The sequence below is a fragment of the Helianthus annuus genome, chromosome 12, assembly GCF_002127325.2.
Source record: "Helianthus annuus cultivar XRQ/B chromosome 12, HanXRQr2.0-SUNRISE, whole genome shotgun sequence".
Classification (NCBI taxonomy): Eukaryota; Viridiplantae; Streptophyta; class Magnoliopsida; order Asterales; family Asteraceae; genus Helianthus; species Helianthus annuus.
In genome coordinates this window covers 21,414,732-21,437,369 of record NC_035444.2, presented here as the reverse complement: position 1 = coordinate 21,437,369, position 22,638 = coordinate 21,414,732, and the positions used below count along the sequence as shown (strand labels likewise).

Here is a 22,638-nt window from a genome sequence, read left to right as displayed (position 1 = left end):
TCTGAATTTATGAGAGGAGGGAGGGAAATTCCGAATTTGTGAATAAGGGAGGGGATGCCCGGATTTGTGAGGGGGTGATATATTTCGAATTTGTGAGGTAATTTTATAAAAGTTACATACTAAGTCCCTCAAGTTACAACATTGTAACTTATTTAGAAAGTTATTCTAATTTAACTTTGCGTTATGACGAGACAAGTCGCTCGTGTGTTCAAACTTTACCATTTGTACATAAGTTAATACGTTAACTTTGAATGTGTGTGCGTAACTATATGTTGTGTTATAACTTGCACGTTAATTATAATAGCACGTATTATATAATTGTGTGTATGAAATCATAAAGATTTAACGGAGACGGTTAACGGTGTTAACCTGAAAGTACAGGATGTCACAAAAACATTTCACACACTTTTGGTTTTTATACAAATAATGTTTTTGTGTTACAATTCAAATGAAATAAACATTTATGTCATCATGACCTTAAGATACCTATCCACCGGACGGGCATAGAACTAGTTAATTAAAGTTTTCCCAATTGGAGGCTTAAAGGACATCCTGTGTTTGATAAAGAACATAGGTATAGAGCAAACAACTTTACTCAATTTTCTTATTATGTAATTTCAGAATTAAAACAACACACATTTAAGTTTTGAATAGATAAACAAACAGGAACACAAGCAACAACGAAATCTGTAAAACAAGCTAGATTCTTAACACAATGTCGAAAGACTTTATTCAAATGATAAAACATAAAACTTGGTAAACCCACGTATGAGGATGTTGTTGTAGCCGTTATCACCACGGGAGTTCACCGCATAAAGATGTAGCCTTGTAAGGATCTCCATGTGTGGCATTAACGTTTTCCAGGCCGCGAGTACACAACCTTCAGTCAACAATATAACACAATGTATTATAATATATATGTATTTTGTATGGACGATAATTGTCTATCCAATGCAGAAATGTGACTCCATAATTCCATAGCAACCGTCAAACTAGATAACAATCATTTCTAGTTGAATAAGCATGTCTTTTTTCTATATCTATATATGAGCACATTCAACCAAGTTTATTTAGAGAACCGAAAGAAATAAAACGTAGTACTCAATACTCACTACATATAGCGAGAGAGAGAGAAAGTGATGACTATTCGTTCATGTATAACATGTACATCTACACGTTTTAAGAGTCTCTCACAGTTTTTACTTAAAACTTGTGTCTATTGGGTATATGTTTTAACTGAATTTTCTTTTAGAAATGAAAAAAGAATGATGATTTTGATGGTTAGAGTGTAGAAAATATGCAAAGAAATACCTGATAGTCCATAATAAATCCAATCTTAAAGCCAACAGCACAATAGTCAAAATAGTACTCCCAAGTACGGATGAAATCTTGGTTGAAGCCCAAAGCAAGGATTTTGCTGGGAGCAATAAATATAAATAACCAACCAAATGATAGAATTCCTGAGTTGAAACAATAGTTGAAAAATTGTATTATCTTATTATATTATACCTTTGGTTTTTCATAAAGTTAGATCTCCAGCATCTGAGTGTTTGGTAATAATTATGTCTTTCTAACTGTTCCACATGATCCACACTACAATTTGAAGCATTTTATAAGATATTAAATATAAGAGTCATAATAAAGAACTACTAATGTAACACCGAGATCTCGCAGACACTCTTACCATAATCTAGACGACGCAGCCATGGCTGATGTTAATCTGCTGAGTGAAGGCAGGTTGCCTCCTGGAAATATGTATTCCTTAATAAAGTCTCGTTTCTTCCTGAACATGTCATACCTACTGTCTTGAACTGCTATTGTCTAAACAAGATCCACAGATTTTAATGGAAAGTTGATAAATATATGCTTAAAATTATGTAAAAATTATAAAAGCACAAGAATGACAATAAGAGAAACGAAATTGTATTAGTTAATTAACCAAATTTTTAAACCACATCTCAATTCATCTGCTTTCTCCGTTAAGATTGTGACATGAACTCCAACTTGAGCCCCTCCCTACTGGTTGTTTTCTACTTCTGGGGAGAACATGCTTGATGTTTTAATAATTTAATATTCGATGGAACTAAGATACCTGTAGTACAAAAATCCCATCCTCTGCCAATGCGGATTCACAACATCTAAAAAACTCTTCATAGTATTCATGGCCAAAATGCTCTATCGCTTCACTGAAAATTGACAGTTCTTGCTTAGATTACGAGGAAACGCTAACCATATGCGTCATAAGTAGTAACATTGTCATGAAAAAGAAAATGCCCTAACTCACCAACTTATTATCCTGTCGTATTTGAAAGTGTCAGGTATCTGCCTATAGTCACGTAGTAGAAATTTGATCCGATCCTGAACAATTAATCGTATTAAGAAATAGAACTCATAGGAGGAACACAAAGATAGTACTAGATTGAAAATTGACATGCATGTAATGTTAATCTTTGCCTTCATTGGCATCTTATAAGCACTTGATTACCTGTAGATTGGCTTCTTTCACTTTACTTTCTGCATATTTAATTTGCTCTTTCGAGAGGGTGATTCCGGTGTATTTGCATCCAGTTTGTTTGACTAGTTCAATAGCTAAACTCCCCCAACCACATCCTATGTCAAGAACTTGATGGTGTTTTTCAACTCTTGCCTAGATAGATTTCAAAGAAACATTTAAGCACAATGTTGCTTAGAGAAAAAATTGAAACATATACACTCGTTTTAGTAGAAATATGCAAATAATCACCTTCTCAATCAAGGAATGTAATTTTCTCAATTGTGCGGTTTTCAAGTCTTCATCCTCGCTCTATTGGAAGTATTACATTCAGAAAGTATATATTAATTACTTACCCACCAAACAAGGAACAGTATGATCTTTGAAATCCATACCTTGAATATTGCACATGAGTATGTCATGGTCTCATCCAAGAAGAGAGAAAAGTGTTCATTACTCTGAAAAAACATGTAAAGACAATATATTAGATGATATAAGAGTCAAAACGAGGTGTATGAAGAATGTAAATTATGTCATGACAAATATCCATATAAGTAGAAAAAGGTATTCATTCAAGATGATATTAAAACTTTCACATACCAGATCATAATGGGCAGAAATGTTATTGCGAGCTTGAGTAATAGTATTTTTCCTCATAACTTGATGATAGAAATACTTTGCAGTTGCTATTTGAAATATTGGTGTCCACCATTTCCTAAAGCCAAACACAACATATGATATTGTGAATAAATATTAACTTTGCAACATGTGACACTCATATATGTTTATGGAATCTCTAATTACCTTTCCCTAAATCTTGGGGTCAAAAGCTGCAGTCATGAGAAAATCAGTAAAGATTCATCAAAATTAAGGAACTACAATTGGATATCAACCAAAAAACGTACCGTTAACAAGTTCAGAACACGATCATTTTTATCAATGACGGAGAAGTCTCCGTTTATATAGGCCTCAGCAAGACCTAAACCACCTTTTGTGAGAAGCTACAAGTTTAAAGCATGACAATATATTTATCCAAGTGTTGACATTAAAAATGTACTAACATTGTAAGAGAGTAAAATATAAAAGATCTTGAAAAGGTACTATAGCACTCATCATAGGTTTCTCATCTAAAACACTATAATTTAACTAAAAATCATATTGTTCTAAACTTAACTCTCATTTTGAAAAAACTCACACATCTTATCCTCCATTCATATCTTTATCCTTTTTCTATTATTTCTTTCTCTTTTTCGAATCGGGATATTATATATATATATATATATATATATATATATATAGGGTTAGGATCGTGTGAGAAGCACTAGGCTAATTGAGAAACTTGAGAAGCATTCTGGACCACATATTTTCTTTACGGTTTTCGTAATATACGCATATGTATAATTTAAAATTGACTATACACGCATGTGTATACTTAAAGATTAGACAATATACATATATGTATATAGTTGATTTTAAACTATACATATGTGTATACTAAGAAAAGCTTAGGAAAATGTGTGGTCCAGAATACTTCTCAAGTTTCTCAAATATGATAGACTTCTCTTAGGATCCCTACCATATATATATATATATATATATATATATATATATATATATATATGGGGGAGGATATAGAGAAAACCCATATGAGTTCAAGAAACTTGAAAAACCTATCTCCACCATTCATCTGGTTAATCTATAGTGGATATTGTCTTATTACAAAACCTGTTTTTGCATAATTATGTTACAGTCTGCAAAAAGGTTTAACAACTTTTTCAGATCCTCTCTCTCAAGATAGTCTGACACAAAAAACGAGTAACAGTTGAATTTGTTACACTATAATCTTTCTGTAAAACATGTAAAATATTTTTTTCATATACTAAAAATTTAGAAAGGTCGTAAACTATAAGTTCGAGGATGTTACACTTCATAGAAGCTGAAAATCTGCGGTTGAAAACAAAAAAAAGGTGTAACATGTGAAGTTAAATATAATGTAAATATGTGAAGGTGTAACATATATTGTCTCTCTCTCTCTCTCTCCTCCTGACACAAAACTGTAACTTGTCAGATTCCGAAAAAGGTGTAACACGTGGCAAGTTTTGGTCTACCCATTGAGTTTCATGAGTTTTTTGAATTCATAGGGGTTTCTCATTATAATTATAATTGACCTATATATAGATAGATAAAGTTGTAAAAATCAAATGGCTCTTAACGTTTGAATATATGCGACCAGTAGATTAATGTAAGTAATTATCCAAATAATGTGTGTAATTAGGTTAAACCCAACCCATGCGTAATTTTGCAAATAACGTGCATAATTACGCAAAGTTAATTACGATTATGGCATTGCATTCCATTCAAATCCCAGACTAGATCAGATGTGCGGTTGAGATGCCCACTTACGCATCATAGGATAAGGTGGTTTTATATGTTAACCGGCCATATATATATATATATATATATATATATATATATATATATATATATATATATATATATATATATATATATGGGAAGGATCTATGTAGAACACTATATATTGCGAGAACACGCTGAAGAAAATGAATCATTCATTTTTATCAATCTTAAGAACTATAGCATGTTGTAATTATAATATTTGTTGTTTCCCAATTTGGAATTCCACAAAAATTGAGAAACTTTCACTAATTATATAACCTAGGTTAAATTACCTACCCAAGTGTAAGTAATGTATTTGTAAAAATACAAATGTAAAAAAAAACTTATGGAAAAATTAGTTTGATGTTTGTTTATCATATGGTATACACATACAAATGTAGGAAACAAACAATTGAAAATATATCGATAATTAATTAAAGTATAAGTTATTTAGAATTGTTCGCTTTTGTTCTTGTAATAATTTAGTTTTAGAAATGAGGAAGGATATGATTCTACTACTGAATACCATACATTGTAAGAGATGGCCAAAAGCAAATTTAGAGCACTTACCTTCCAATAAAATTGGGGGTTGTGAACTTTTAAATGAACTTTTAAAGAACTTTCCTTTTTGCTCCCTTCAAACTTGAACACTGTACCTCCTTCTTCGATTAAACTGTACAAATTAAAGTGAAATGATTTTGATTTTAGACAAGAGGCTAATGTTTGGGGTCAAATGAGCAGTTCCTGAATTTCTCTCCGAATATAAGGTGATTGATTTTTGAGAGTTCCTTCATCAAGAAATCAATCACTCGAGGTTCAATCTAACCTTATTTTTTTGTGTATATATTATTATTTTTAATTGGGTGCACTAGTTTGATCTAGTTTCTCATCTTGTTTATACTTGTGCACCTTACTTTAGTTTTGAAAGAAAATTGGTCACACGAAGTTAATGTATGTAATAAAGTATGACTCACATTAAAGTTCCAAGGGTAATGTAATTTTGAAGAAACTTAACAATCAACGACCGTGCACCAGCTTCCATCGAAGAGAGTACCATTAGATTAGGGTTGTTGAGAATATCATAACTCTTATTCAGCATTATGTTTGCTGCAACAATGCCGGCCTGCAACAACATAAAAATTGACGTGAGATGTGTATTAATGTTTTTCATGCATGATGAGTCACTGTTCCCTTTAGTTAATGCAATATGGAACCTTAAACAAACTCTCCACAAGATATATTGATATAAAATTTTTCAGTAAGGTTTCATTAACAAAGTATGTTACCTTAACTCCATCCTCATGTAGTCCATAACCTATAAGAATCAAGTATGAGTTAGCATGGAGCTTATGTGATGCACACCGGAAGCATGAAATAACAGTGAGATAAAATTATTAATGAAAAGTAGGTAAAATCCAATTATTAATGAAAAGTAGGTAAAATTCTATATACTCAAAAGATTACATAAGAACACACGGTGTGGACGTGGTTTTGTAGCGTTTAGGTCTTTCCACACCGGACACTCCACCCCGGCAACGGCATGGAAGGCAGCGTTGTTGTTGGGCAGGCATATTTTCCACCCACGTGGCAGCAAAGGTGGTGTCGACGTGGCTTTGGGCAATTGTTGAGGGTTATAGCCATTGGACCCCAACGACGACACATTTAAAAAAAGGATTTTCAATAAAAAAATATTAACTCACATATATAAAAAAAAAACTCAACCTTTTCCACTATTTTTTATCTTATCTCATCTACCAAACTCTAGACTTTATAAAATCTTTCTGGTTTTTAAAAAGAAATAATGCATCCACAGAACCGCAACTTCAATCCAAACAACCCCTATGGTGTGGGCGAAGTATCGAACACTACTTCGCCTCAAACACCTCAACTGAACCAACCCCGTTATCACGATCCGAACATATTGGCATGCCCCCATCTTCTCACGAACCTACCTTTTATGTTTCCACCACAAATGCAAGAACAACAACCGCTTGAATCGGTACCGGAAACTCAACCTACACCCGAATCCTCTATGCGAAAAAAACGAAACCATAAAACATGGTTGCAAAAGTTGCTAGGCGCTCCCTAGTCGGATTCGGGAGTACTCGGGAAGTACTCGTCTTAGGCGGAGATTACCCGGGGTGTAATTGGTCTGGGAGAACAGTACTTGTGCCTTGGCAGCCTACCTTGTAGGGAGTATTCAGGGAGTACTCGGAGCCTAGGCGGGACTTTTAAGGAAAAAGCAAAAGAGGAACTTCGCGTTTATCTATGGACAAATGACGAAGAGTTGGTGTTGACGAAAGCTTGGCTTTCAATTTTGAAGAATTCTGTTCCAAGTATAATTTATTTTATATTTATTGTAAAAAAACATCTTACAATTATAATATATATATTTTTAATAAATACAACCAACATAGTGACGATTTTTGGAACCGAATAAACGACCGTTATCACAAATCTTGGGACAAGATTACTATCGGAAAAATGATAGTCTCTCATCAAAGTGGCTTGAAATAAATACCGCCATAACCACCTTCAACGGCCACTACAATAACCTAATGAACAACCCAAAAAGTAGCGAAACGGGACGCGACTTGTTGACACGTACGATGGCCTTGTATTCATAAGGAAAGAAAGGGCTCCCTTTAAATTTATTCATCGTTGGGATATTGTGAAAAACTCCCCAAAATGGGCACGAGTACCTTTAGCGGGACAATCGTCGTCAAAAGGCCTAAAAGTTGTTCCTCTACTAATCGCTCTGATGCTCGTACCGAGTTTGAGATCAACTTAAGCGACGATAATCTTGAAGCCGAATGCCCAACTGGAAGAGATAAATCAAAAAAGTGGGCGCAAAAATCATACACTATGAGTGATGAAAGAAGCCCCGCTTTGGCCGGCATCAAAGATCAAATAGCTATCGTCAATAACATCTAACAAGGAAGAAACACCCAGAAGATAAAAGCTCCCGAGATTTACGAACGAACGAAAGGAAAGAAAGTCGGATATGAAATCACTCGATCACCTTGAAGACGAAGAGAGGGAAATGTACGAGAGAAAATGAAAGAAGAAATAAAGACAGAATATGGTACTTAGTTTCGGTTATTTTTATTTAAGTTTCGGTTTCTTAGGTTTCTTTTTTTCAATTATGTACTTTTTTTAATTATGTAACTTTTTTAGTTAAATTATGTAATTTTTATTATTATTATTATTATTATTATTATTATTATTATTATATTATTATTATTATTATTATTAATGCTATTTTAAAAAAATATTAATAGATTTTATATAATTTTTGATATAAAATAATAATAAAAAAGTGTGCCACGTGTTTAATGACGCTACTCTTACACGTCGTATCTCACTCTTCCTTTTTTTTTTTTTGGATCATGCCACTTTTCTGTCGTATACTGACGTCACATGTGGCCACAAGCTCACCATACAGTCACGACCTCATTTATAATTTGATGCCATTAAATTTAAAAAAAAACTTTCTTAAATTGAAAAAAAAAAACTTTGAGCAGATTATTAATATTGAAAGGGTTTTTTTTTTTAACGTCCAACTAAATCACTGGATAAGCATCCTGGGATGCCCTCAATCGAGCAAATTCATCCCCTCATCCATAACGGTCAGAGTTGGATGCATACCCAAGCTACGAAGCCACCAGTTCTAGGGAAAACCTCCGCCCGAAGGCCCTCTGCAGTAAAACCCGGTTCGACTCGGTTTCGAACTAGCGATCTCCATATAGGCCTAGTTCTGAATTTCATTGATACCACCAAAGTTCTTCGAAGTGATGCCAGTAAGAGTTGAACTTGGAACCTCTAAAAAAGAAATCAAGTGACTTACCACTACGAAGTTGAAGTTGAAATGAATTAATGAAGAGTACTTAAATAGAAGGAGAATGTGAAATAGTTTTTTTTTTTTTTTTCGAATGAAGAGTAGATAAATAGAAGGAGAATGTGAAATAGAATTGTTAAAGCCACTCGAGAGGAAGATGATAGAAAGGAAATAGGTATTCATTTGTGGCCGTAAAAAGCCGGTACCTTTGATTTCAAACATAGGCATTTTTTTTCTTTTTCTATCAATTAAAAAGTTTAATAATAATAATAATAATAATAATAATAATAATAATAAATGGAAGATTAAAGGAAGCTTTATTAATTTGTGCATTTCTTACTTAATTCAATTTAGTCGGCTTACTATTTTCTTTTATTTTATTTATTTTTAAGAGTTAATTACACAGATGGATCTTGTGGTTTATAGTTAGTTTCATATTTAGGTATTAATTTTTTTAACAGATTTAGGTTTTATAGTTTCAATTTTGTAACACCTTTGGGTACTAACACCAAAATTAGTTAATTTTATCAATATAATGACTAAAATACCCTTCAATTTTCTTTAATTTTATCAATACAACACTTTTGGGTACTAACACCTAATTTTATTTAAGTTTAAATGAATTTTACAAAGAATTTTGAATTAAAATTATTTTTGTATATAACAATTTTAAAATGTTTTCGTATGATCATAACATACAAACCATACTCAACATTTAAATAAGTTGGTCGAATATGCAGAATTACATCTAAAAAATATGAAATTATTAAACTCCTTATTTATATCAAATCTAAAAATATATGTTTATAAAGTATGGGTTGTATATTATAATCATACGAAACCAACATTTTCTTCCTTGTTAGATTTGAGAAACCAAGCTAGTTATTTTCCACCAAATAATTTCAATTATGGTGACTGTTATTGACATTTAATCTACATATAAATATATGATTACGCACGTAATTTATATTTTATATATGATTCTTCATTTTTTTTTCATAAACATGTTCATGTAACACACATAGTAATAATCTACTAGTATATTATATCTAGTTTATTTGATAATTACCTTTTCAAAACATATAGCTAGTTAAAACATTTAAAAATTGTTATATACAAAAATAATTTTAATTCAAAATTATTTGTAAAATTGATTTAATCTTAAATAAAATTAGGTGTTAGTACCCAAAGGTGTTACATTGATTAAATTAAAAAAATGGAAGGGTATTTTAGTCATTATATTGATAAAATAAACTAATTTTGATGTTAGTACCCAAAGTTGTTACAAAATTAAAACCATAAAAGCTAAACCTGTTAAAAAAAGTTAGTACCCAAAGATGAAACTAGCTATAAACCACAGGTCCATCTGTGTAATTAACTCTATTTTTAATTAATTCAACAGAAACTATTATACCAAATATCAAAGTTATAATTATTTTGTTTTCACCAGGCATGGTTCTTTACTCACATCAACAATATATATGAAATGGATCTTAATAATGCCACATCCCAAAATCTTAATTTCACACCTTATACGCCCGTATATACTAATTTGACATTACAAATATTGGGTCGTATAATGTTATACGGCTCATATACGTAGAGAAAATATTAGGTCGTATAACATTCTATACGGGTCGTATAATGTTATACAGCTGTATACATGGACAAAAAACATTCTTTGACATTTTTTTGTGCAACAATCACTTATACGGCCCGTATAAATGTAGGAGTATGAAAATAAGATTTTAGGGGTGTGAGAATAGTGAGAGCCTTATTATCGTTTTTTTTATGTGTCATTACTACTTACACATCAGCATTTAAATTTCCAATGGGCATAGGGTAACCTGCCACATTCTAAATAGGTAAAATATTGGATAAAGTGGTAACAGAATGTAACAATGTAACATGGCTGCATTAATAGGTAAGACTTACATGACATTTAATTTGTTGGTAAAAAATGTAGGTTGGTTGCATAAGTAAGAATACCTTGGTAAGCTCCACAAAACACAATGTTTCTCTTTCCTTGAATGGCATGAAGCTCAAGTGAAGCCTTTGATGCAGCAAGCGATGGAACTGGATATCCAGTTGACCACTTAAGTACCGTACTCTCTGGAGTTTGAGGCGGGTTAATTGTAACAAGAAAAGGTAGTCCCTTGTCATCATTGTTCTGCATTTTCATATAAATAACTAAAGGGTTGTTGCACTAGATCACAAATGCACTTAAAATGAAGTAGGCATAAGGCATTCACACAGGTTCTACACCATCTTGGTAATTAAATAGATGAACTAATCATAAAGTATAAGATGGCATCATATGTACCTGGATCGCATTGAGCCAGTAAGTTAAGCATGCTTTGTTAGCCACTGTTTCACGGAAGTTCCATGCGCTCCATGCTGTTTGGTTTCGGGGCATTAATTTTGCGTCATGATGTAGAAACATATCACTGCAAATAAGACTTTAATTAGTCTGCATTTCTAATCATCAATAAAATGGTATCATGAGAAGTAGAACTGTTGTGTACATTAATATGAAAGAATTTAATTAAGTGCAACTTGTAGGTACATAATTAAAGGCGCTGAGCACATTAGGTAAATAGGAAATTATACATTTTAAAACAAGAAGGTGAGCATACCTATAGACATAATTAAAAGCGCCGAGTATTCTTTTTTCTTCATATGAAGCTTGTTCTCCTAGCAATGTGAGAGCATCTGGCGCATGTGTGGCTATTATGCATCCATTACACCTTTCTTGAGAGCCATCTTCACAGCTTATTACCCAACCTGTTCGTATTTTGTAACGTTCAATCATGATTTAACTAGTATTTACTGTGGACATTCTTTAGTACCATTAGGAGACACGCAATGAGAGGAATTTAGATAGCAAGAACATTCCTCTAGATAATTAAAGCAATTATTTACCACTATCAAGTTTTGACACGGATTGAACTGAGCAGCCTATTCTTATTTTGCAGCCTTTACAATCCAGATTCTCTTTGACCTGTCATTCATTCCAACATATATATAGTTAGGATGGTCTAACATTGAAACAGATAGAGGGAAAATAAAAAGTTCACCTTTGTAACAAAAGTATGTGAACAACTTCTGACGGTAAGCCATTGAGGGCGACCAAAAACCTGATAAAAGATGCATAAGTAAGCTTTATATAACTTTTTTCTTCATGCATTATTGTGTAGATTTAACGGAAGACATTTATGCGCATTATTGTGTTGATTTAACGGAAGAGTGATAGAAAATGGGAGAGGAAGTAACATATACAGTACGTGTTATGTATACATTTCATGGTTATTCGTTTCTTGCACTTTTCTACTTACTCTTCCTTTTATATTGAACATCTGTATGTCTATATATGTGTGTGTGTATGTATACAGACATGGGAACATGTATGTTTGATCATCCATGAAATACAAAACATACTATTTAGGTTCACAAGGTTTCTCATAATCAACTGGAATGGTATTGAGGGTTCATTAAAGTAGTATTACTGTCTCTTTATTACTTACTTAACCTTCTTTTAATTACATACGCCTTATTATGCTACTAAATTGTTTTTGAGAAGAGTTGTACCTGAAGCATGTGTTGTCTCTGAAGGGTTGAGAGAACTAAAAATGCAGAGAAACTTAGAATTTGTTCCGCAGGGTAAGGCCAAATTGAATAGCACATTGGTACCTGTGGTATATATATATATATATATATATATATATATATATATATATATATATATATATATATGTTAGGAGGTTATAAGCTTTTTGAAGAATGTTGGATAATGGAGTTTGAAGTTTTCTCACAAGATAAGCCTTTTGGAATAATTCAGAGTAACCATGTGACTTGATGAAGCCTTGCAATGTTTCTAGGTGACTAGTATCTTGGTTGTCTTCCAGGTACCTGTATTACTTATATTATTAGATATATGTTCGCTGCTAGCTGGTTTTGATAAATGTTCGATAACAATTAACTATCAAATTAAGTTTATATTAAGCAGACATGAAGGGTAAGGTTTAACATCTTTGTATGTACATTAAAGTGATGAAAATATTGGCTCCTTTTTAACATCTATGTTTATAATCTCACTACATTAATGCAACCTCGCATAATTCCAAAATAAGACTCATTTTTATTAAAAAAAAAATCTTAGCGACTTAGCGTGACAAACATATACCAGTTTATAGTTGGATTTCTTTTAACAAACATGTTGCAGTTATATAATAAGGACGCAACGTGGAAAGAAGTGTGCAAAGGGGTATATAGTATATAAATAAATAACAAATTTTGTAATTTACTCTAAATTTTTAGTTAACATTATAGTCTATGGTCCTGTTTGGTGAATAAGAGGGTCCACTCCTCTGAATGGTTCAACGACTCCTCAAAACTAAATTGTTAAGAGCTTGAAATCCGCATTCAGATGTCGAACTAAACACCAAAACCTCTGACCTAATCAGCGCCAACCTCTGATTGATTCCATTCGGATGCAAACAGACAGGGCATATGTTTTCTATATATTTCATGTAACACTGAATTTTAAGTGATGTTTTATCAGTTTAATTATAAATGTTTTCCCCGGAAGTATGTCATGACCATTTTCCCTAGAAGTAATTTTACAAAAAAACGGTTGACATGACCATTGTATTACTACTAGTTACGAGTTGACGTTGACTCGCGCGTTGCAGCGGTGTCCTGATTAGGAATGTGTTTAATACACCTATAATATGAGATACCGAAATTCTTAACTTTATGTAAAACATTCTTTTATTTTTCCTTGATTCTAGGCCCATAACACCACACTAAAGCATTATACTTTCAAATATAAAGTGTTTTGGAAAATGACCCAATTTTGCAGTCATAAATTTGAAACGAACATTTCTGACCCCGGTTTGGTAGGCTAAAAGACTAAACCGTTTATATGTAGCCAATTTTTTCAGAATCCCAAATCAAGCTTAAACATAATTCAAGTTTAAAAGTAAAACGAAAAACCAACTCGTATCCAAAAACCTGAAAACAACCGGTTTCCTAAACCTATTAAAACTGAAATTTTGGTTTTGGTTTGGTTTTAGTTAAATTTAAGTCCAAAACCTTCCCAACCAAATTTTAAAATCGAGTCACGCATGCTGGGGATGCAAAAATTTTGCAAGGTTCGTTTGACTTGTATACTGGTATTTTACCTAGCGAAATAAAGCCATATCAAAATGCTAAAAAATTAAACACGGCATAATTATTATAAAATTAAGTTTAAAATATTAAAGTTAGTATTTCAATAATTAAGTTTAAATATTAGACTTTCTATAGTTAAGTTCAAAATATTAAATAAAAAAGAAAGAAAAACAAACACAAAATAAATAAATCCTAAAATCAAAGTATATATAAGTTTCTTAATGGCATATCGGTTATGCAAAATGGGACTTTGCAAATTAAAAATTGAAGAGAAAAAAAAAAAGCAAATCCGTGAAACGGTGGTCGAACACCCGAACCCGATTTTTGCGACGATTAATTATTAAGCACACCGTTTGGGTTTTGATATATTTATTCAATTTAATATTTATTACACAAAACGTGATAATATAGAATGCATAACCGTTTTAATGTATCCAATTATTTAATATTTAATAGGGTATTTTATTTTTGAAGCTTTAATATTTAATAGGGTATTTTATTTTTGAAGCGGTGGGGTGATTAGTTTTGAAGTGGTGGGTTTGAAAGTTGGTAATTATAATACCCCTTCGGTGAGTAGAGTAGTTGCGATGGTTTGAAAGAACAGGGTTACGACATGAATCGATGCGATATTACTCATAGGGTGTGTGAATAAATTGAAGGGTGTTGAGTCGTTACCATATATAATGTGACTTTAAATATAAATATTCAAATAAAACGTATGTTCTTGAGGAGGAAGATACGTAAGAACTTATTGTATATAATGTGATTTACGTTGGTTATATTTTGTGTGAACTTAACGCAAATGCTATTTACATTGGTTATATTGTGTTGCAAATTGTAATCATAATATGACTTTAAATCTAAATATTCACCAAATTAGATTTTGTTGAACAAAATCTACATATTCAAATTATCGACGCGACTTTTAAACGAAGAGGTAGAAACTTACCCATAGAATTTTTAACCAACGCGACTTTTAAACGAATGGGGTACAAACCTCAAGTTGGTAAGGGGTATGAAATATTTAAAAGTAGTTTGAAGGGTCGTGACTTTTTCTAAGGGGTGATGTACATAAAAGTAGTTTGAAAGATTGTGACTTTTTGAAGGAGTGTGATGGGTTGTGACTTTTTGTAAATATATGAAGGGTTGTGACTTTTTGTAAGGGTGTGATATATATAAAAGTAGTTTGAAGGGTTGTGACTTTTTAAAGGGGTGTGATCCAAGCCAAGGGCGGATGTAGAAGGGTTTTACGGGTTCCCAGGAACCCAGTCGATTTGGAAAAAAAAACGTTTTTTTTAGTGTAAACTTTGTATGATTTGTAAAAAATTAGTGTAAACCTTGTATGATTTGGTAAAAGGAACCCAGTGAAAAAACTGGTTGAATCCGCCACTGATCCAAGCCATTATGTCTTTGAAAGGGTGTGATCCAAATCATTGTGTATTAAGTTACTTTTTGTAGGTTTATATATGCATTTAATATAAGTTACGTTTTTTACTTATTGCAACTCATTGTATTACCATCTACGTGATATATGTATTTAACCTGTTGCAACTCAAAATGTTAATAAAACTGAGTGTGGCCCGACTGTATACAAAACATCTCTTAAAATTTTATAGTTGAACATAAATTTACTTATCAATATCCACACTTTTCTCATATATATATATATATATATAGGGTAGGGATATCGTAAAAAGTGTTTAAAATGTGAGAAGGGTAAGAAGTGTTTTAAACCATTGGATATTTGATCTAATGGTTGGGATCAATAGGGTATAAAAATGTAAATTGTGTTTTAATTAGAGGGACCTTATGTAAAATTGAAGGGCAATAGTGTCTTTTTCAATGTTTCAAATATGGTAACCGTATCCTACACAACCAAAAACACCTACATTCACTCCTTTTTCCTTAAATATCGGAATTAATAACCAAGATCTAAATCGGAAGCCTCATTGTTTTATATAACATTCAAAGCGTGGTGCTTTACGTTTAGAAGAAATGTAATCAGATTCATGGCGTGGTGTTTTAAAACATCTGGATAAATTGACTACGATTCAAGTCATGGTGTGTTTTATCTGGAATCCAGAAAACACCATGACTTGAATCATAGTGTTTTATCTGGAGACATTGTTCAATACAAAACATGACTATGATTCAATACAAAACTTCCCAGATTTTAAAACACCATGACTATGATTCAAGTCATGGTGTTTTATTTGGAGACATTGTTCATGGCGTGGTGTTTTAAACATCTGGAGACATTATTCATGGCGTGGTGTTTTAAAACATCTGAAAACATTGAGTATGATTCAAGTCATGGTGTTTTATCTGGAATTCAAGTCAGATAAAACACCATGACTTGAATCATAGTCAATGTCTCCAGATGTTTAAAACACCACGCCATGAACAATGTCTCCAGATGTTTAAAACACCACGCCATGAACAATGTCTCCAGATAAAACACCATAGTCAATGTCTCCAGATGTTTTAAACACCACGCCATGAACAATGTATCCAGATGTTTAAAACACCACGCCATGAACAACGTATCCAGATGTTTAAAATACCACGCCATGAATAATGTATGATTAAAAGATGTTGCGATTAAAAGATGATGAAGAAGATAAAATAATCAGATGTATAAAATCGTAAAAACAAATATGTTTCCTAAAATTTCTCCTAATTCAAAATTCGATTCAATCCCTATAAAAACTCATCGCCAATTTTTTTGTTGGCAGTTATATTGGAAATCAATTAAATGATAAGAATGTCAAATTACTAATATACCCTTTTGAATTAATTAGGATAAAGGACACTTGTCATTCCCAAATTATTTCTCACACTTCTCACAAAAGTTCCACTTTGTACAGGATCCTCTACCTATATATATATGACAGGGTTACCTTGAGAACGCTATACATTGCGAGAACCGTGAGAACGAATAAAAAACCCAATCAAAATCATTTTTTTAAATACAAATTCATTATAAATAAATTACAACATTAAAAAGGATTTTAGTCTTCAAATAATTCATCGTTCCTCTCAAAATCACTCTTAATAATTTGTTTAGACATGTGTAAGTACAATAAATTTACACATGTGTATATGACAAACTTACACATTTGTAAATTTTTTTTATTTACGAATACATGTATAGTTCAAAGTGTAAACTTAATTTCTAATGTTGTATTCGAATAATAATGATAAATGTAAAAAAGAAAATTTTCAATTTAAATTGTTTTGGGATTTTTACATATTTCCCCCTCCTAAGCCTCCTTATTACGTATTTCCCCAAACCATAAAATCAATTACATATTTCCCCTTTTTTTGAGAAATTACCCAACTACCCTCAAATAAACTCATTAGTGTATATCCCAGTTATATAATCAAAAGAAACCCTACACAACAAAAAGACCGTTTCTTCTCCCCCACCAAAAAGACACTGCTATTCATCTTGTTCAGGTATGTTAGAAAATTCGATAATGATTTCTTCTCCCCCACCAAAAAGTCACGTTGCTGTTAATATTTGTTCATCACACATATGATTTCTTAATATGAATTCTTATTTTTTAATTGATAATGGATGATTTTTAAATCTGTTCATCACGTTGCTGTTAAGCTTTTGTTTTTTTAATTTGATTTTTAAATCTGTATAAATTGGAAGATGATATGAATTTCTTAATATGAATTCTTATTTTGTTTTTTTAATTTGATTTTTAAATCAGTATCATTCCATTACTTTTAGTTTTAATTTTTTTAACATTGTATATTTTATTGTAAATCTGTAGTTTTAGAGTATTAATATACAATAATTTTTGGTTAAACGGGTCATGTTTTTGTCAACCCACAGCAAGTCTTTTCGTATATGGGTTCATGCGTGTGGCACGTTTATGGGTTTGTGTCATGTTCGGGGGGTTCAACCCATGAATAGGACCCATTCAACACCCCTAACTTAAATGCACACTAATAATTGTTACATTCCCGACAGAACTTCTGCAATTAAGTAGAAGAATTGGGGTGATACTACATAATCGGGGTAAATATGTAATTGATTTTACATATTAGAATGGGGAAATATGTAAATACTCATTTAATAAGTCATTAAGGGCAAAATAGTCATAAATAAGAGTCATTTAAATGAAAAGGGGAAATATGTAATATATATGAGTTAGGGAGGGGAAATATGTAATTGATTTTTTGGTTTGGGGAAATACGTAATAAGGAGGCTTAGGAGGGGGAAATATGTAAAAATCCCAATTGTTTTTGACCAGGTTCTTGCGATTTTTTTATTTGTTCTCACGGTTCTTGCAATATTTAGCGTTCTTATTTAAACTCTCTCATATATATATATATATATATATATATATATATATATATATATATATATATATATGGGAATGCTAAAATGAGAACCACCTCGAGTTGTAAGAACCGTGAGAACTACACCGTAGGGGGCGCGGTGGACCAAATTTTTTTTTCATGGACGTAGATGCATGTATATAAACACCATTTGTAAAAAAAAAATTCAAAAAAAAATGTCGTGTGTGTAGTTTTGAGCGCCACAAGTTTGTGTTTACGGGGCCCGTAAATCTGGTCGGAAAATTTACGGGTCCTGTAAACACAAACTTGTGTTGCTCAAAACTACACCCACGACATTTTTTTTTTTGAATTTTTTTTACAAATGTTGTTTTTATACATGCATCTACGTTTCTGAAAAAAAAATTTGGTCCACCAAGGCCCGGATCAAAAAGTTCTCGCGGTTCTTACAACTCGAGGTGGTTCTTATTTTAGCGCAATTCTATATATATATATATATATATATATATATATATATATATTAGAGCATTCACATTCTATCCATCAAAATATGTGAGGGTGTTTTTATATTATAAAGGGTATAAAAAGTGGTTGTGAGTGGAGGAGAGAGAAAATGTTACTGTTCATCTGTATATTTGAGGGGACACTGTTCACCCACTATAATTTTTTTAATATATATTGAAAGTGGTTGTGAGTGCAGGAGAGAGAAAAATGTAATGATAATATTATTTAATTGAAAAGGAGAGAGAAACAATATTTGTTTTTATTGAAAATATATTGACATAGGGGTTATTTTTTAGTGGAATGTATGTATAATTTGATGGATTGAATGTGAATACTCTTAAATGGCTACTTTACACCTACTCACAAAGTGACACTGCTCATAAAATGTACATTTGATGCACATCGTACAAGTGTATCTTGCACACACTTTAACTCTCTTTCACACATCTAACTCTCTCTCTCACACACTGACTCTCTTAAACAAACACCTTCACCATATTTCATGTAATCACGCCATAGACTTAACTCCTCACATAATTATTATATTCCAATTTGTGATTTTGGCTTTTTCTTAATTTTTTTTCGAGAACAACAAACTCATATAATTCAAGATCCGGATTTAGATCTACATGTTCATGTCACAACCATATGTGAAAATGAAGCAAACAACTTAACATTACAAGACTCGACGGTTGTTAGTTGTTTTTCTGTTTCAATGATATTTAATCGACTAATAATACGAGTTAAGTTCTCCAAAGAAATAATAATATGTGGTTGTATTTAATATTTGTTTCTTGAAAATCCAATACAATATTAAAAACATAGTCATATTTGGTATAGAGCGTTTTTTTATATCACACGCTTTAGTGAGTGCCGCCAGTGTTATTGAAACCAATACTATATTCTTTTTTAATGGTTCTCAGTGACGTAAAATAAATATTGATACTCATTTGAGTATATCATGACTTTTTGCCATTCACATAGCACGGGAGAATCTCACTGTTATAAATATTAATTGCGAAGGTCGGTATAAACAACTAACTTGAGTCCATATCGTGAAGCGTGGATAAATAATACTAGTTTCAACAAATTGTCAACTTTAATTCAGTTTTCTTTTAATTTTTATAATATTGAATTGCTTTTACTTGCTTTATACTAAACATAGAACAAAAAAATGTATTTTAAATAGCTTAACTTGATCAAAAAAATAACTTAGGTTGAGGTTATGAGTTCTTGAAAATGTCTTTTGAAGGTTTTTTTATAGTATTATTCTCAATATTTTTACCAAGCAGTTTTTTGGGTAATTCTTAGGCCATGTGTAGTTATAACGCCCTTTTGGGGGCATTATGCGACACGTGTCGTGCCACGTCAGCAAGGGGCTTTATGGGGCGTTATGCAATTTGAGGCCGTAGTCATAAAGCCCCTACCTATCATTACCTATTTAATAATTTTAAGTTTTATTAATTAATATAAAAAACTCTTCTATTTTTTGATTGGCCAAATGATTAACCAAACAAAAGGTAACGCCGCGAAAAATCTGGCGCCCTCCCCCAATTTTTGAAACATAGCGCCCAGGGGGATGGTGTGCCCGGCGCCATAGCGGCGCTATGGTGGGCTATACCGCCCCACTACGTTCAACCTTAAAAGATATTGGGAGGATAAAGGGCTTGCTTGGTTTATCCTTAAACTTAGTTACCTGAAAGCGTCAGATTTAAACTTGGTTACTTCCCAGAACATCATGTTCCAAAAGCGAGGATTCAGTAGATTCTTCTTTTGTGAAAACAAACTTGACAAACCATTTCTAGTGCCCCATTCATAGCCATGACCATCGTCTAAGCTCACTGAGAATGACATATCAGAATCCTCCATATCAACTTCAAGTGTCTGAAACAGCTCCATCATGTTGGGAGATGTCACCTGCATATTTATCCATCATTTAAAGTATTTTTGTTAGTTAACAAAAAAAATATAACCTCATTTGTCGTCGGGGACCAAGTATGTGACTTTTTATCAAACACACAAGTCTAAAGGTATAATTTCTGAAAAATGTGTATCAAATCCATAATCTAAGTATATATATAAACTACATGGACCATCCACAATACATATAATTAACTTTTTAAGTAATTTATTAATGCATAATATATGATGATTATTATTCAACTACAAATGTGTTTTAGCATATAAAACAGATACCTACTAGTTAGTTGTTACTATAATACGGTATGTACGGATTGAGTCTTTTGCTTTATGACAATGATGAGTAAAACTAAATAGCATATGAAGTATTGTAGCTCGATGAATAATAATAATAATAATACTAATAACATAGAGGAATGCATAGTTACCCCATTGAAGACCATGAATCCCAGGTCCAGATCGATGCCATCAACCAGCACGGTCTTTGCATGACCACCAAGGTGACCCTGCTTCTCGTATAGTATCACTTCGGCACCTGACTTTGCCAAAACGTATGCGGATACCAACCCGCTTATACCCGCACCAACAACTGCCACTTTCATCTTTATTCCTGTAGTGAGAAATTATGGATCAAGTGTAGCAAGTGACCCAATGAAAACAAATTAAGTTTATAAACAAAAAAGTTGTATTTTGTGAGTTTGTTATGAATTTGAAAACAGGTGGTTCAATTTTAGACAACTTACAGAACCTCAAATATCCTTGATTAAAAAGAACAAGGGCAAATTCAATTCACTTTGGATTCCTCGAGTGGTTGCCTACTGAAAGAGGATAATGCAAGACATTTATATAGAGAACGTACGTAAGCCAACTCTCAACAATACTATAAATATGTTAGGTATTCCTTTTACTACAACATTACTCCTATATAACTATTTAGGTAGGAGCTTATCAACAGTAGGATAGTATTGAAATTGAATGGATATGCGTGGATACTGGATAGATAAATTATACATATTAATTGAAAGTTTTAGTAATCAATATTTTTATATATTGTTTGAGAGTTACCTAATTCAATATTTTTAGTAGTTATTTTGATTTTTTATAATAATATTTTACTCATCAGATAATTTGATTTTTTTCTAATAAATTGTGTACATCAATCTTTTTTAAAAATTTACCTCGGCGCGTTTATTTTTTTTAAATTACGATATAAAATTTATTAAAAATAGATATTGTGTTGCTATCGGATCAAACCAAACCAAGACTGACCAAAGAATATTGGTAACGGTACATGTATGCGTTTTTGTGGTTTACGGTTTCAATAACTTTTTGTTTGTACAAATTTGTCTGTGAAGATAAATGAATATCGGTACCGATACCATGTCACGGCCCCCGACCCGGTTTGACCCGTTTCAGGACCCGCGGGACAGAAATCCCGTGATATTTATTTATGTGATTTTATTTAGCAGCGGAAGTTTATTATCGTCAGGATCGTTTTAAAGCTAAAAACTTTTCCCGATTATTTTATTTCACAATTCGGGATAAAACCCCGATAATTTACAATAATAAGGTTTTATTTAGAAATCTTTATTATTACAAAACATATTTCTTTATTTTATAATGAGCCACTACTTTAAGCCTGCACTGCACCTGAAACATGTTTGAAAAAGGTTTTGTCAGCGGGAAATACTGAGTGAATCATTCATTTTACTAAAACGACACATTTGTTATAGTTTACAGTATTAAGAGTTTTTACATATGTTTCAGATATCAACCAACTACCCACAGTATTTGTCACTCGACCGGATCTGTGACTGTGGTCATATCACCATTGGTTGCCCCAATGAATGACGTATATCACTTAATTTTAGGTTCGCCCATCTAATGTGATTAAAACAGTAGTAATGTGCACAATACCCCACATACTGGCTGTAATTTGGTGATTACATAAACTTAATCACTGTAATTTATAATTCTGAAAATAATTTGGAGTATTATAAAA

At 32.1% G+C, this 22,638-nt stretch overlaps 1 protein-coding gene across 1 annotated transcript; it reads right to left on the bottom strand.

Annotated features, from left to right (window-relative positions):
- Nucleotides 1-590: 590 nt before the first annotated feature.
- LOC110894294 lies at nt 591-21,518 on the bottom strand. Its single transcript, XM_022141498.2, has 25 exons — nt 21,380-21,518; nt 21,065-21,246; nt 20,413-20,633; nt 12,539-12,635; nt 12,315-12,416; nt 11,804-11,863; nt 11,649-11,727; nt 11,363-11,510; nt 11,050-11,173; nt 10,716-10,896; nt 6,175-6,203; nt 5,863-6,011; nt 5,459-5,561; nt 3,397-3,492; nt 3,296-3,321; nt 3,092-3,206; nt 2,887-2,949; nt 2,744-2,803; nt 2,486-2,647; nt 2,285-2,358; nt 2,093-2,186; nt 1,685-1,821; nt 1,510-1,593; nt 1,312-1,417; nt 591-880 (listed from the first exon to the last, which is right to left on the bottom strand). The coding sequence occupies exons 2-25, from the start codon at nt 21,236-21,238 to the stop codon at nt 851-853; spliced, it is 2,514 nt and encodes an 837-aa protein (XP_021997190.1). The 5' UTR covers nt 21,239-21,246; nt 21,380-21,518; the 3' UTR covers nt 591-850.
- Between the last annotated feature and the right edge of the window lie 1,120 nt (nt 21,519-22,638).

Coding starts and splice junctions, on each gene's coding strand:
- LOC110894294 (XM_022141498.2), bottom strand. CDS start 21,238: ATGAAAGTGGCAGTTGTTGGTGCGGGTATAAGCGGGTTGGTATCCGCA. Junction 12,636..20,412: donor TTTAAATCTGACGCTTTCAG/GTAACTAAGTTT, acceptor TAAGTAATACAG/GTACCTGGAAGACAACCAAG. Junction 10,897..11,049: donor ACTGGCTCAATGCGATCCAG/GTACATATGATG, acceptor ATGAAAATGCAG/AACAATGATGACAAGGGACT.